We start from the raw sequence: 14,372 nt of genomic DNA, 5'->3' as shown, positions 1-14,372 counted from the left end.
CCCATAATCCATAATCCCACCAAAGATCTAATACATGATACACATCAAATCCAATGCTAACTAAGTCCCCATCACATAGTTGGAACCTCTGTTTTTTCCTCCTTCCAGAAAATAAATAAATAAAAAGTAAGATAACACGAAAATACAGAGTGTAAAAGATTCTAGATCAGTGATTTGAAGATTGTTTGTTTATTATTTTCTCCCATTGTTGATAAATTTAGACCATTTATTAAATCTGAATATAAAAGTAAGTGCTACAGTAGGTTGGTTGATAATTATTGATAATTAGTAGACAAGTTTGAATTTGATAGAATTAAAAACTAATCTTAATCTCTATCCAACAAATTACTAACTTTAGCTTAGCTTACTTTATTTGTTTGTCTTTGTATGAACAAAATCTTACATGACATTCTCTATGTTTGGCCTGTCTGATAATAGAGGCTACCTAACTCATTGAGCATGCATAAATCATCAAGATGTTGCAAAGTGTAGAAACATACCTTGGAGAGGTCATTTTGAAAACACTAGAAACTATATTATACCTATATACAAAAGACATTTTGATATAAGGATCGCTAATATACAAAATAATAATAATAATAATAATAACAATAATAATAATAATAAAAGGAATCTGCATATAGAACTTTGATCAATATATAAGGAGTAGTTCAGTTTTATTACGATTTTATAACTATTACAAGATCGCTAATATACAAAAAATAAAAAAAATAAAAAATAGGGAATATATGGATAGAACTTTGATCAATATATCTTACTTCAGTTTGATTATGATTTTATAATTGTTATAATACGGATTCAACCTATTTACCTTATATTTATATTACAATAGATATAAAATTATAATTATTACAATACATCTTTAAAATTTAGATTAGAAATAATAATAAGACCAAGGGACTAGATGATAGTTGAGTAATTGTACATAAATTATTAATGGGATGAGACATGTTTTTATTAAAATATATGACACTTCTTGGTGGTAAAAGGTGAATACGCTCGTCCCTAGTGTCCCCGCCAATCCGACGGACGACTACTAGTCTTTGGAATAGTGACTAGTACATAAGGAAAATATTTATCTCGGCTTTACTGAAATTCGAATTCCAAATTTTGTGATGGTAATACTTCATGTGCTAGCTATTAGATCCATCCGAAAGGAAAAAAAATAAAAAATAAAAATATGACACTTCAAAAGGGTGGAAGTTGAGAGAGAAGAAAGGTAGAATAAAATTAGAGCTGTTACAATAGTGATTTAAGGAAATGTTCACAACACATGTAAAGGAGGTAAGTGACATCTATTTATTTATATATTTTTATTTTATTTTATTTTATTTTGTTTTGAGTCGAGCTAATTTGAAAATAAAAAAAGGTGAAAAATACCAGAATAAAAAATAAAAGGAAAGAGTTGAATAATTTTAGAAGTAAGTCGAACAATTTAAAAATAATGGGTAAAACATAAAAAAGAGGCATCTTTAATTATTTATAAGAGTTAAAATGATGTTTTTTAAAATATATATTAAAATATCAATCCACTTATAATTTAATATTAAAGTCTTAATCCACTTATAAACTTTTGTTTAATTTATTTATTACTTAAATAATTACATATGTTTTTCTAAATTGTATATTAAAAATAAAATATATAATTAAATTATAGTTGTAACCCTATCTCTTAGGGATGTAATCGAGTCGAGTTGAACTAAACTATTGAATATTTAAATTTGACTCGTTTATAATTAAACTGAACTTGAACTTTATTTAATAATATATTCATTACTCATGCCATTATTCGAACTTTTATCGAGTGAGTTTAATAAATATAAATTATAAATTTAAATATTTATTAAAAATTAAATTATATATTAAAAAAAATTATAATATTTTTATTAAAATTTATAATTTTATTCTAATAAATAAATTTAATAAATTTATTTATATTTTTCATAAGTAAAATATTAAATATATAAATTTAATATTAAAATTATTTTTTTATTTAAAAATTATTCATGAACTTATTAACTAATATATCCATGAATTAATGAGTCAAGTATTATCAAATTTAAATTTAATTTATTTATCTTTAATAAGTCTTATTAAACAAACTCAAATAAATTTTTATCGAATCTCGAATAACTCAGAAACATCTTCTCTGACTAACGACATGGAGGGCAAATCTGACCATTTCAGTGAATTTATCAAAACAATATCATCGAGATGTTATGTAATCCCTAATCGCTACCCTTGCGCCTTCTACCGCCGCCGCCGCCGCCGCCCTCCCGCTTCGAAGAGTTCGACTCCCGACGTTCGCCGTCGCCCATACTCCGCAGATCATCGCCGAGCATTGCTCCCAGCGCCAACCGTTGCTCCTCCCACTACCACTCCGACGCAGCTTACCTCCGACCCCCCTCGCCCTCCCTTCTATTCCGGAGATCGCCGCTGTCATTATCGCTCTTGTAAGTTTCATTTGGGCGGCTTCTCATGCAACTTCTAGAACATCCATAAACTATGAAATGAATCATAGTCATGTAATCATGCAAAACCCCCAACTATCGTAGTATCTTTAGTTAATATGGTTTAGGTGCAATACAATAGATTGTGACTGCAATCTCGCGCCACTTTCTTTGTAGCTTGATATCTTTATTCATGTGATATTCGTGTAATCGCTGGTTTGCAACTTGCAGGGAAGATTTTAGATATTGGTATTTTTATTTAATTTTTGGAAAATTCTGGTATTGATCTCATGCGAAAGTTTCATATTTCTTCAATAAATGTTTGTTGGAAATTGAGCTAACAAATATTAGCAAATTACCTCTGATTTGTAGAGGAAAATTGTCACCAAATGCGGAAGAACCACCGAATGACATTTTGATGATTAAAAATTTACTTTGTTGTTACTAGTTGCATTCTTTCTTTTGGTGCAGTAGTAATAGTATAAGCAATCAATTGTTCTTGAGTCAATAACTTGTGCTTCTTTCTTGTATGTTTGAATTAGTTGGTAAAACAAAATTTGAGATAACTTTTCTTATTCATTACTTAAATATATAATTTATAAACAGATTTAATGGATCTGTAGTTTGACTGGATGAACTAGATAGGTTTGGCCAATGGGCTAAACTGGGTCAATATTGGGGCTGGAATTCCATTCAAAGGTTGACTCACCTTCATGACCATTGAACCAGTTGCTTGGCTCTGTTGATTTCCAATTTGGTCTGATAACTATGCTCCTTCCCAAGTCCCAATTAAGGATTCATTTTGCCAATGGAATAGGTTGCGGAGAAGCAGGAAGCCGGAAACTATGTGGAGTAATACAATCTTGAGGAGAGTTATCCATCCTGGAAGAGCATTTTTCTCCCACCGAGAGTACAGTTCTAAAATTTTCGTCAGCAGTATGTATTTTTTTTCCCAGTTATTTCCTTGAATTCCATGCAGTTGAACTTGTTCTTTCTGTTTTTTTATTCTTCACTGGCTTATTCATGATGGAGCGGCGATGCTTCTTCTTAGTAAACCAACGAAAAAGTTACTAATTTAGGTTGCTAATTGATTCTCAGGACTATCATTTTACACAACTGATGATGAGCTCAGAAATACATTTTCACAGTTTGGCCAAATTAAAGAAGGTATTTACTCCATGAACGTGATTCTCTTCACTTTCTAGAATACTGATTCGTATTTGGTTAGTTACCAAAAACTGTTAGTTATGCCACTTACTTTCAAAAGAGAGTTGCTTACATTATCTTCTGTTTGGTTAGTTTCTAATTTTGCTGTTGTGGAGATATTATGGCAGCCAGGCTCATCAGGGATCCAAGAACCAATAGGCCTAAAGGTTATGGCTTTGTGGAGTACTCTACCGATGCTGAAGCGGAGAAGGCAATAAAATCTATGGATGGAAAGGTATGCGCACTGTTCTAATGTAGTCTATATTTTTTCACTTCTGCCTAGGAGGATTACAGTCGGAATGTATGGGCCAACATGCTAATAGATTTAAAGTTACATGTTATGTTATGGTATTCAAATGCAAGAGGCTATGAGCTTTCGACACTAAGGTTCAAGGCCTTTGGTTTGATGAATTTCCTTTTGCATTTAGTATCTAGAGTAAATTTGATTCAAAGCACTATAAAAATGGGTTCAGGTTAGGTTTTCTTTGAAAATTGGAACTGCATCTAGAACTTAAAGAAATGATCTCCAGCATGATAATCCTGTTATGTTATTCAAATAATATATACTAATATGAATTCATACTGGCAGATATATGGTGGGAGGCTGATTTTTGTGGAACATGCCAAATCTGAATCCACGGGCGAAACATAAATCTGGTGGCTGGAACGCCACAGACGATGCTTCCTTCCTATGATTTCCTCTTTTTGGGCAAACCTTTATTTTATTGTATGAAAAATGGTTACCCATGTTCTTCTGATGCTCCGTCTCCTTAACACCTTTTGAATACGCTGCTGAACGTTAGAGATTCGTATAAACAAATTGCAATCTGATCGATAAAATTTAAAGCTTATTCAGACCTTATCTTTTTTCTTGAGGGCTTTCTTTTTTGTTTGATGCCATTGACAATTCATGTAAATAAGATTCTTATTTTGGAACATAGTTAAATTTGAATAATATGATACTTTAGCTTAGTAACCATTCTAATATTCTTTGACTTGCAAAGCATAGAATCCTTGCTATGGGCTGCAATTTGTTGTTCCTCGATAACTAAACCCAAAAAAAAAAAAAAACAACAAATCGTTGTTTATTTGTTATTATATCTATTTTTTATCTATTTTTTATTTTATTTTATATATAATTGAATTTTTATAAAATTTAAATTCATAAATTATTAACAAACTCCGCCCATGACAACAAGTCATGATTGGTCTTAGACTCAGATAAAAAAGAAGAATTGCGTTAGGTTGTCAGTCAACGTCAAAATTATGACAAATATTCAATGAATTGATCCATTAAACTATTGTGATAATGCTAGGTTGTTCCCCGGAAAGAACGTGTTGTAGGGTCTGATTGTAATGTCTCAGCAAGGATCGCTACATTTCCATGAGAACTTGGGTGTAGTGTTAAATAGACAAGAGTACTCACACCATAGGTTGGATAAAAATAAATATGATAGAAAAAACTAATAATCTAATATTTGGAACATGGAACATAGAACTCTCACTGGTAAATCAATGGAGGTAGTAGATATGATGATTAGGAGAAGAATTAATATTTTGTGTGTACAAGAGACAAAATGTACAGGCGAGAAGGCAAAGATGATAGAGAACTCAGGTTTTAAGTTATGGTACACTGGAAAAAGTAAAGTAAGAAATAGAGTGAGTATTATTGTAGATAGTTTGTTAAAGGATGAAGTTGTAGGAGTAGTTAGAAAAGGGAATAGAATTATAACCCTTAAGATAATAGTAGCGAAATAAACTATGAACATAATTAGCATATATGCACCATAGGTAGGATTAGATGAAATTACTAAATCAAGGTTTTGGGAGGACTTAGATAAAATATTACAAAATATTCCACCAAATGAAAATGATTTTAATAGGAGGTGATCTAAATGGGCATGTCGGAGAGAAAAATGAGGAATATGAGAGAGTACATGGGAGTTATGGGTTTGGAATGAGGAAGGAAAAATTATATTAGATTTTGCGATAGCATATGACCTTATATTAACTAATACGTTTTTTAAGAAAAGAGAATAACACTTAATCATATTCAAAAGTGGGAATAATAAATCGTAAATTGACTTTCTTATGGTTAGGAAGAAAGATTTGTAAAGATTGCAAAGTCATCTTTGGAGAAAACTTAACTACCCAACATAGGATAGTAGTGTTGGATATACGCCTCAAACATAGTATCAATAGAAAGAAAATATATACGATTTCTAGAATTAAGTGGTGGAAGTTAAAAGATGGGAAACAACATATATTTAAGGACAATGAAGAAGTACAAGCATTAGGTGAAATATACGATCACTCTAATACAACATGGGATAAGGTGATATCAAAGTTGAAAATAGTAGCTAAGAGTGTACTGGTGAGTCAAAGAGACATGCACCACTAAATAAAGAATCTTGGTGATGGAATGAGAAAGTACAAGAGAAAGTGAAGAAAAAACGAATAGTTTATAAGGAATTATATATTTGTAAGAACGAGGAAAACTTAAAAAAATATATAATATCCAAGAAAGAAGCTAAGAAAGTAGTGAATGAAGTAAAAATGAAATTTTTGAATGATTATATCAAAAATTGAATACAAACGAAGAGGAAAGAGATATTTATAGAATAGCTAAAGTGAGAGAAAAGAAAACTAGAGATTTTAGCCAAATAAAATGTATTAAAGATGAATATCATAGGGTATTAGTAAACGATGAAGAAATAAAAGAGCGGTGGAAGATGTATTTTCATCAACTTTTTAATGAAGATTTAGATGACTAATTTAACTTGGGTAATTTAAGTAGGTCAAATGAGCATAGAAATTTTAATTTTTATCGTAGAATTCAAACTTCAAAAATAAAACAAACTTTGAATGAGATGCATAATGGAAAAGCCGTTGGACCATACGATATTCCGATAGAGATATGGAAGTCTTAGGGAAACAAGATATTGAATGACTTACAAAAGTATTTAACATTATATTAAAAACGAAAAAAATATCTGATTAATGGAGGATAAATATTCTAGTTCCCTTATAAAAGAACAAGGGAGACACACAAAATTGTACAAACTATAGGGGTATTAAACTAATAAGTCATACTATGAAATTTTGAGAAAAAATAATAGAAAAAAGATTAAGGAAAGAGACCACAGTGATAGAAAATCAATTTGGGTTCATGCATGGAAAGTCGACAATAGAAGCTATACATCTTCTTAGACAATTAATTGAAAAATATCGGGAGCAAAAACAAGATCTACACATGATATTTATTGACTTAAAAAAAGCTTATGATAGAGTCTCAATAGAAATTATATGGAGAATTTTAGAAAAGAGAGATGTTAGCGTAACATATATGAACTAATTAAGGATATGTATGAGGATGTAACGATCAGAGTAAATACTTCAGGTGGAGTAACTGAAGTATGTCCAATAAAGATAAGATACATCAAGGATCAGTTCTAAGTCTTTATCTTTTTACATTAATTATGGGCGAACTCACTGTGCACATTCAAGACACAGTACCGTGGTGCATGTTGTTTGCAGATGATATTATTTTGGTAGATAAAACACGTGAAGGATTAAATGCTAAACTAGAATCTTAGATGGAAATACTAGAATGGAAAGGTTTTAAGCTTAGTAGATTAAAGACAGAATATATGGAATTTAAATTTAGCAATATTAGAAGTAATGAAACAATTGTTAAGATAGGAGAGGACGAGTTGCCCGGAACCGGGAGATTTAAATATTTAGGATTATTTTTGCAAAACGATGGAGGGATTGAGAGAGATGTCTTACATAGAATATAAGCAGGATGGGTGAAATGGAGGGGAGCGTCGAATGTTTTATGTGACTGTAAAGTACCTCTTAACTTAAATGTAAGTTCTATAAAATCGCAGTTAGACCTGCTATGTTATATGGAGCTGAATGTTGAGCTATGACTCGAGCACATGAGCAGAAGATAAGAGTTGCAGAGATGAGAATATTAAGGTGGATGTGTGGACATACGAGGATGGACAAAATAAGAAATGAGAGTATTAGAAAGAAAGTCGAAGTTGCATCTATTGAGGAAAAACTCCGAGAGACACGTTTAAGATGGTACAAACATGTACTTAGACTACCAATAAATGCTCCAGTTAGGTAATGTGAAACTATGATAAACATGCATATCAAATGAGGAAGAGGAAGACCAAAAAAGACTTGGTTAGCAACAATAAAATAAGATAAAATTTATTTAAATATAGATTATGATATAATAGGAGATAGAGCTCAATGGCGTAAAAAGATTCATACAGCCGACCCAACCTAGTGGGAAAATGCTTGGTTGTTGTTGTTATAGTAGTATAAATTATTAACACATGGACTAATATTAATAATTAAAAAAATACATAAATATTATTCTACATAAAATAAAAATATATAAATTATAACAATATCTAAAAAAAATAAACTTAAACACAAAAAATCTCAACTTTTCGTAAAGTCATTTTTTTCATTAGATATTCTTTATATCTTGTCATTCTTTGTCGAAAATTTGTTCTATTGTGCCGCACTCTTTGACTTTGTATTTACCTTCCTCTTCGCTGCCCTTTGCATTATCGGACGAATGTGGGCTTCAGAGTCATTCACATCAACACTTGTATCTGAATTTGGATTTGATGTTGAAGTGTCCCCTTTGATTCGGATATTCTTACCTTCTTGTTAAAGGAATGTGCAACTAATTATGAAGTATATTTCTCATACTATTTGAGAATCCTCCACACATGCATATACTTGAAATCCTTATTTTTATTGTTGACTTTCTATATATTTAATGTGTTCTCCAACACATTCTCGGCACTCCATCTGCTTTGACGATGAATATACAAATTATTATAAGTAGCAGAAAATTCATTTACCATTAGCACAAACTTATAGTAATGTGATTTTAGCACCTGATAGCTTCTCTTTATAGTTTCAATGCTTGATGTAGTAATTAGCTATACGTTTTCAAAAAGTTTGATCTTTCTGGTCATTACCAATAACTACGTCAGTGTTGATAGTTGCCCATGACTTCGCAAAGACCATGTCTTCATTAAGAGACCAAATCTTCGTTTTGAATCATTTTTCTCCGGTTCAACTCACACTCTTAGTGTCCACTGAGATGTTAAAATAGACAATGACGTTAGAGGTTCTTTGTCGCTGATAGATAAGTCGATAGTAGTCTTCTTGCTTCATTTGAAAACATGGTTGGAAGTTTAGGAGGTAAAAATACGAAAGACATAGAAAACATCCCAAATTGATTGCTCATAACTGACCAATCTAGGTATGAATACTTGTCAAATGAAGTCGGGACAACGTTACTCTAAAAGGGAAGAAAATTTTTTTAAGAACTTTAAAAATTTGAAAGACCTTATAAAACCTATGAAATATTTTAAAAATTTAAACAGTATTACATATGAGAGAAAAAAAATTGAGGATATTAAACATCATAGTTTAGAAAAATGCGGACATTTTAAGAAATATTTTTTTTTTACATATTTGAAGACAATCTCAAATATAAATAGAGAATGAAAAGATGAATCAAATAGAAAGGGAAGAGATGAATAAAAAATTAAAAGTTCATGATGTATTTATAATTTTTTTAATTAAAAATTTTTAAAAAATTAAACTTTAAACAACAACTATCAAATTAGCCATTATTTAATCAGGATCCTCTGGTCTCATCTGTCTTGATTTGCTCCTGAACTAGGGTAATGATTGGAAAGATTTAATGATCCTTACTTATTTAGTAAATGAAGATTATTGAATCCCTCCAATCATTGTAATAGATCATGACTTAATCCGATAAAAAAGTAGACAAGAAGATTTCTGCTCATGTTTAACATCTCTTTAATGCTCAATATCATCATTACTTGTGTTTTTTTAGTAACAAATATAAAAAAATAATTAAAAAAAAATTCTGACAATGGAGCGGATTCGCACGGAGTCGCTTCGTCGTTTGACGGACAAGTCTCTCTCTCACTATGGGAAGCCAACTCACCAATGAAAACTCCGAATAAAGATAATCGCACCATACATTTATAATCTGTGTATCTCTCCATATAATGAAACTGATATTAGAAGATCGTTGAGATAGCAAATGTATTTATTTTCCCAATGTTTTTGAATTTTTTTCAAAAAAACGTCTGCAAAGTTGTAACAAATTGCGGCCGCTGTTGCAAAACCCAGCACAAACCGCGAGCCGATCCCATCCTGTTCGACCCATTTCCGGTCCGATCTAATCGGTTCGAGTCTATTCATATCAAGACCAACCGTGTCTGTGTTCCTGGCTGCTTTACGCGTAACCTGCGTTGCATTTCGTACGTCGGCGCGTGGAGACGGAGTCGCTGCGCTTTAAGATTCGCACCGAGAAACATCGACGGCGGACGCGCGGCTCACGGGAGGGGGATGCGGGAGCCGGTGAGGACGAAGGAAGCGATGCAGAAGCCGGAGACGACGGCGGAGAGGGCGAGGAAGCCGAAACCGGCGAGCCCGAGCGCGACGGAGAAGCACGCTTGCATGTCAATGGAGGGGTCTGGATCGCCAGCGGAGCACCTGCCCACCCCCCTCGCCGTCATCGCCCCCATCAAACTCGCCGACAGCGCCAAGGAGGCTAACAGCTGCCGTTTCCGGCTATCGTCAACATCGAGAAAGGAAATCGGGCAGGAGGAGGGAAACTCGATTGCTTACGTAAGCAAGTGAAGTTTTAAACGACTTCTCATAGTTTAAACAATGTCATTTTGCTCCCCAAACAAATATCATTTTGCCCCTCATTAATTTAGCTTATTAACTATATAGTCGAATACGCATGTAACGGAATGAAATTTAAAAGGAACATAAATTATATATAGTGGAATTTTCTCGTGCGGACGCGAACTGTTGAGAAATGGCTGGAGGGTTCTCGAAGTAGCGAGAGATGGCCAGCGGGATCATCCGTTACCGTCCAAACTCCGATCATTAATGAATCAAACGGCCACGAATGCCCGACGGAAGCTTCCAGAGTTACCGGCTAAATTCTATATAAAGCCCCTGGCCTCTCTCTGTGCATCATCCAGCAATAGTGTGAGATTTGAGATTCGATTCGTTCCGTAAGAGAAAGAAGCAGCAGAAAGAGCTTTCCGATTTCGATTTGCAAAGCAATGGCCGGCGTAAAGGGCGAAGGTCCGGCGATCGGAATTGATCTGGGAACCACCTATTCGTGCGTCGGGGTGTGGCAGCACGACCGGGTGGAGATCATCGCTAATGACCAGGGCAACCGCACCACCCCTTCCTACGTCGGTTTCACCGACACCGAGCGCCTGATCGGCGACGCCGCCAAGAACCAGGTCGCCATGAACCCTACTAATACTGTCTTCGGTAAGTGCTGGATTTGCCCTCTTCTGCTCCTTTTGTTTAAGGAGTGTCGATGATTTATTTGTTTGATTTGAATTGAGCTCTTTGTTGCCCCAGATTTTACTGAAGATCAGCCTAATTAGTATTTGTACTGTGATTTCGGTTTAGAGTCTTGAATTTTGCGTGTTTTGATTTGGTTGGGGTGTGCTGAAATGATTTTTAACTTAATTCGATGTGACTTTTGGTTTCCACAGATGCAAAGCGTTTGATTGGGAGGCGCTACAGTGATCCCTCGGTTCAGAGTGACATCAAGCTATGGCCATTCAAGGTGATCGCCGGCCCCGGCGACAAGCCCATGATCGTAGTCCAGTACAAAGGCGAGGAGAAGCAGTTTTCGGCGGAGGAGATATCCTCCATGGTGCTCAACAAGATGAAGGAGATCGCAGAAGCGTATCTGGGAACCACCGTGAAAAACGCCGTGGTGACCGTCCCGGCTTACTTCAACGACTCGCAGAGGCAGGCCACCAAGGACGCCGGAGTCATCTCCGGCCTTAACGTCATGCGAATCATCAACGAGCCTACTGCCGCGGCTATTGCCTACGGCCTCGACAAGAAGGGGAGCAGTTCCGGCGAGAAGAACGTGCTGATCTTTGATCTCGGTGGTGGCACTTTCGATGTCTCTCTTCTCACCATCGAAGAGGGCATCTTCGAAGTGAAAGCCACCGCCGGAGACACCCATCTTGGCGGCGAGGATTTCGACAATAGGATGGTGAACCACTTCGTGCAGGAATTCAAGAGGAAGCACAAAAAGGACATCAGCGGAAATCCAAGGGCTCTGCGGCGGCTCAGAACGGCCTGCGAGAGGGCCAAGAGGACTCTCTCCTCCACCGCGCAGACCACCATCGAGATCGATTCCCTGTACGAGGGCATCGACTTCTACTCCACGATCACCCGAGCTCGATTTGAGGAGCTCAACATGGACCTGTTCAGGAAGTGTATGGAGCCAGTCGAGAAGTGCTTGAGGGATGCAAAGATGGACAAGAGTAACGTCCACGACGTCGTGCTCGTCGGCGGATCGACGAGGATTCCTAAAGTTCAACAGCTGCTCCAGGACTTCTTCAACGGCAAAGAGCTCTGCAAGAGCATTAACCCGGACGAGGCCGTTGCCTATGGCGCCGCCGTCCAAGCGGCGATTCTTAGCGGCGAGGGAAACGAGAAGGTGCAGGACCTTCTCCTGCTCGATGTCACGCCTCTCTCGCTCGGTTTGGAGACCGCCGGGGGAGTCATGACCGTCTTGATCCCGAGGAACACGACGATCCCCACCAAGAAGGAGCAAATTTTCTCCACCTACTCCGACAATCAGCCCGGCGTCCTGATCCAGGTCTACGAGGGCGAGAGGGCCCGGACCAAAGACAACAACTTGCTCGGCAAATTCGAGCTCTCCGGCATCCCTCCAGCGCCGAGAGGCGTCCCTCAGATCAACGTCTGCTTCGACATCGACGCCAACGGTATCCTCAACGTCTCAGCCGAGGACAAGACCACCGGGCAGAAGAACAAGATCACCATCACCAACGACAAGGGCAGGCTGAGCAAGGAAGATATCGAGAAGATGGTGCACGAGGCGGAGAAGTACAAGGCCGAGGACGAGGAGCATAAGAAGAAGGTGGAGGCCAAGAACGCCCTCGAGAACTACGCTTACAACATGAGGAACACCATCAAAGACGAGAAGATCGGCGCCAAGCTGCCGGCGGACGACAAGAAGAAGATCGAGGACGCCATCGACAAGGCGATCAGCTGGTTGGAGGGGAATCAGCTGGCAGAGGCCGATGAATTTGAGGACAAAATGAAGGAACTCGAAGGCATCTGCAACCCCATCATCGCCAAGATGTATCAGGGCGGCGGCGGTATGGGCATGGACGAAGACATCCCGACGGCCGGTAGTAGCGGCGGCGCGGGGCCAAAGATCGAGGAAGTCGATTAATTAGCATGCCATCCCTATCAAACTTGTTATGTTGTGGTTGGTTACTTGTTTTGTTATCGATGTAAGTCTCAAATGTTTGGGTTGACGACGGTTGTTATGTTTGCTTTTACTCAAGTGACCCGATGCTTTTGGAAATAAAAATTGGAGTTTTATAAGAGTTTCACATTTTATTCAATTTTATTAAGATTCTCTCTATGATTTTCATGGTTCATGAATCCTAATTTAAGTTCATGGAGGATGACATTTGTTTGATTCGATTCACTTGGCATGCTAAAAACACATTACTAAGTGTTGCCTGAAGATAAATGGAATTTGTTTTTATTATTTTGATAATTTAAGTGTTCAGTTTTGCCCGATTAATATTTTTGATGCATCAGTGACTTACGTGATAAGTGTATATTTATGTTCAATGTTAATTAAATAAATAAATTTAAATAATTTATTAAAATTCATGAACAGATATTATAAATTATTCATAAATAATATTTATAAATAAAATTTATGAATTATGTTTCTCTTAACAAATAAATATTTTTTTTTAAAAATAAATAAATTTGCTACAATCAATCAATTTTAAAATAAAAATTTTTTAAATAAATTTGAATTTTTGATAACATTTAAACCAACAAAGTTCAAGTCTAGTTTAAACAAAGTGTCAGCTGATTAGAATGAAATCAAATTTTCAACAATCATTCGACTTCATCATTTCTCATCAAATAAATTTGAATATTATATAGTCTAGTTCAAATTTATAGTCCTATGTAGGGGCACTTAATTGAGGACAGATCCTCTGGTCCGTAATTTACGGACCAGGGGATGGTCCATTATTATAGGCCCTTGATTTGGATGGACCCTATCAATTTAAAAGTGGGCTCCATCCAAATCAATAGTCCTACTATACTTAATCGGCTTCATTGGCCATGTAGGGAAGTGGAATGAGACATTTTGATGCAAGATTTAAGAAAGACGGGTCTGAACAAGCCAACAAAAACTGAGGTCAGAGGATCCCTGATGACAAAAGGTGAATATGTTCTCATCCCCAATACTCCCGTTAATCCATCTCAGAGTTAAATCATGGACGGTTACTAACTTTTAAAATAGTGACTAACACATAAAAGAAGTATTTACCTTGACTTTACCAAGATTCGAATCTCAGATCTTATAATGATAATACTTCATACGCTAACCACTAGATCGTCCCGAGATCACAGGATTCCTGAAGCACAACTAGTTTGCTAAGGGATAAGCATTTTATTTTTAAAATTTTCTATTTTCGGAGATAAATGGTGATTATGCTGAGATATCAGGGCAAAAATTGAAGATGATCTCACAGTCCACTTTCAAGTTGACAGGAAAAAAAATGAATCCAC

The 14,372-nt window shown here is 35.8% G+C and overlaps 2 protein-coding genes across 3 annotated transcripts; both read left to right on the top strand.

Annotated features, from left to right (window-relative positions):
* The first annotated feature begins 2,188 nt into the window (after nt 1-2,188).
* On the top strand, nt 2,189-4,537 carry LOC122049673 (organelle RRM domain-containing protein 6, chloroplastic-like). 2 transcript variants are annotated; one of them, XM_042611033.1, is made up of 5 exons: nt 2,189-2,474; nt 3,289-3,407; nt 3,570-3,638; nt 3,806-3,912; nt 4,267-4,537. In XM_042611033.1, exons 2-5 carry the CDS (start codon nt 3,317-3,319, stop codon nt 4,327-4,329), a joined length of 330 nt encoding a protein of 109 aa, XP_042466967.1. In that variant the 5' UTR covers nt 2,189-2,474; nt 3,289-3,316; the 3' UTR covers nt 4,330-4,537. The 2 variants fall into 2 exon arrangements, with proteins under 2 accessions (XP_042466967.1, XP_042466966.1); XM_042611032.1 differs by having other exon boundaries at nt 3,794-3,912.
* A 6,174-nt stretch (nt 4,538-10,711) lies between these two features.
* LOC122047882 (heat shock cognate 70 kDa protein-like) lies at nt 10,712-13,157 on the top strand. The gene is made up of 2 exons (XM_042609405.1): nt 10,712-11,045; nt 11,276-13,157. The coding sequence occupies exons 1-2, from the start codon at nt 10,829-10,831 to the stop codon at nt 13,000-13,002; spliced, it is 1,944 nt and encodes a 647-aa protein (XP_042465339.1). The 5' UTR covers nt 10,712-10,828; the 3' UTR covers nt 13,003-13,157.
* Nucleotides 13,158-14,372: the final 1,215 nt, after the last annotated feature.

This window comes from Zingiber officinale, chromosome 2B, assembly GCF_018446385.1.
Source record: "Zingiber officinale cultivar Zhangliang chromosome 2B, Zo_v1.1, whole genome shotgun sequence".
NCBI lineage: Eukaryota > Viridiplantae > Streptophyta > Magnoliopsida > Zingiberales > Zingiberaceae > Zingiber > Zingiber officinale.
The sequence above is the reverse complement of the archived record's forward strand: the minus strand, read 5'-3'. Positions and strand labels throughout refer to the sequence as shown.

Coding starts and splice junctions, on each gene's coding strand:
- LOC122049673 (XM_042611032.1), top strand. CDS start 3,317: ATGTGGAGTAATACAATCTTGAGGAGAGTTATCCATCCTGGAAGAGCA. Junction 3,408..3,569: donor TTCTAAAATTTTCGTCAGCA/GTATGTATTTTT, acceptor ATTGATTCTCAG/GACTATCATTTTACACAACT. Junction 3,639..3,793: donor GTTTGGCCAAATTAAAGAAG/GTATTTACTCCA, acceptor GCTGTTGTGGAG/ATATTATGGCAGCCAGGCTC.
- LOC122047882 (XM_042609405.1), top strand. CDS start 10,829: ATGGCCGGCGTAAAGGGCGAAGGTCCGGCGATCGGAATTGATCTGGGA. Junction 11,046..11,275: donor CCCTACTAATACTGTCTTCG/GTAAGTGCTGGA, acceptor TGGTTTCCACAG/ATGCAAAGCGTTTGATTGGG.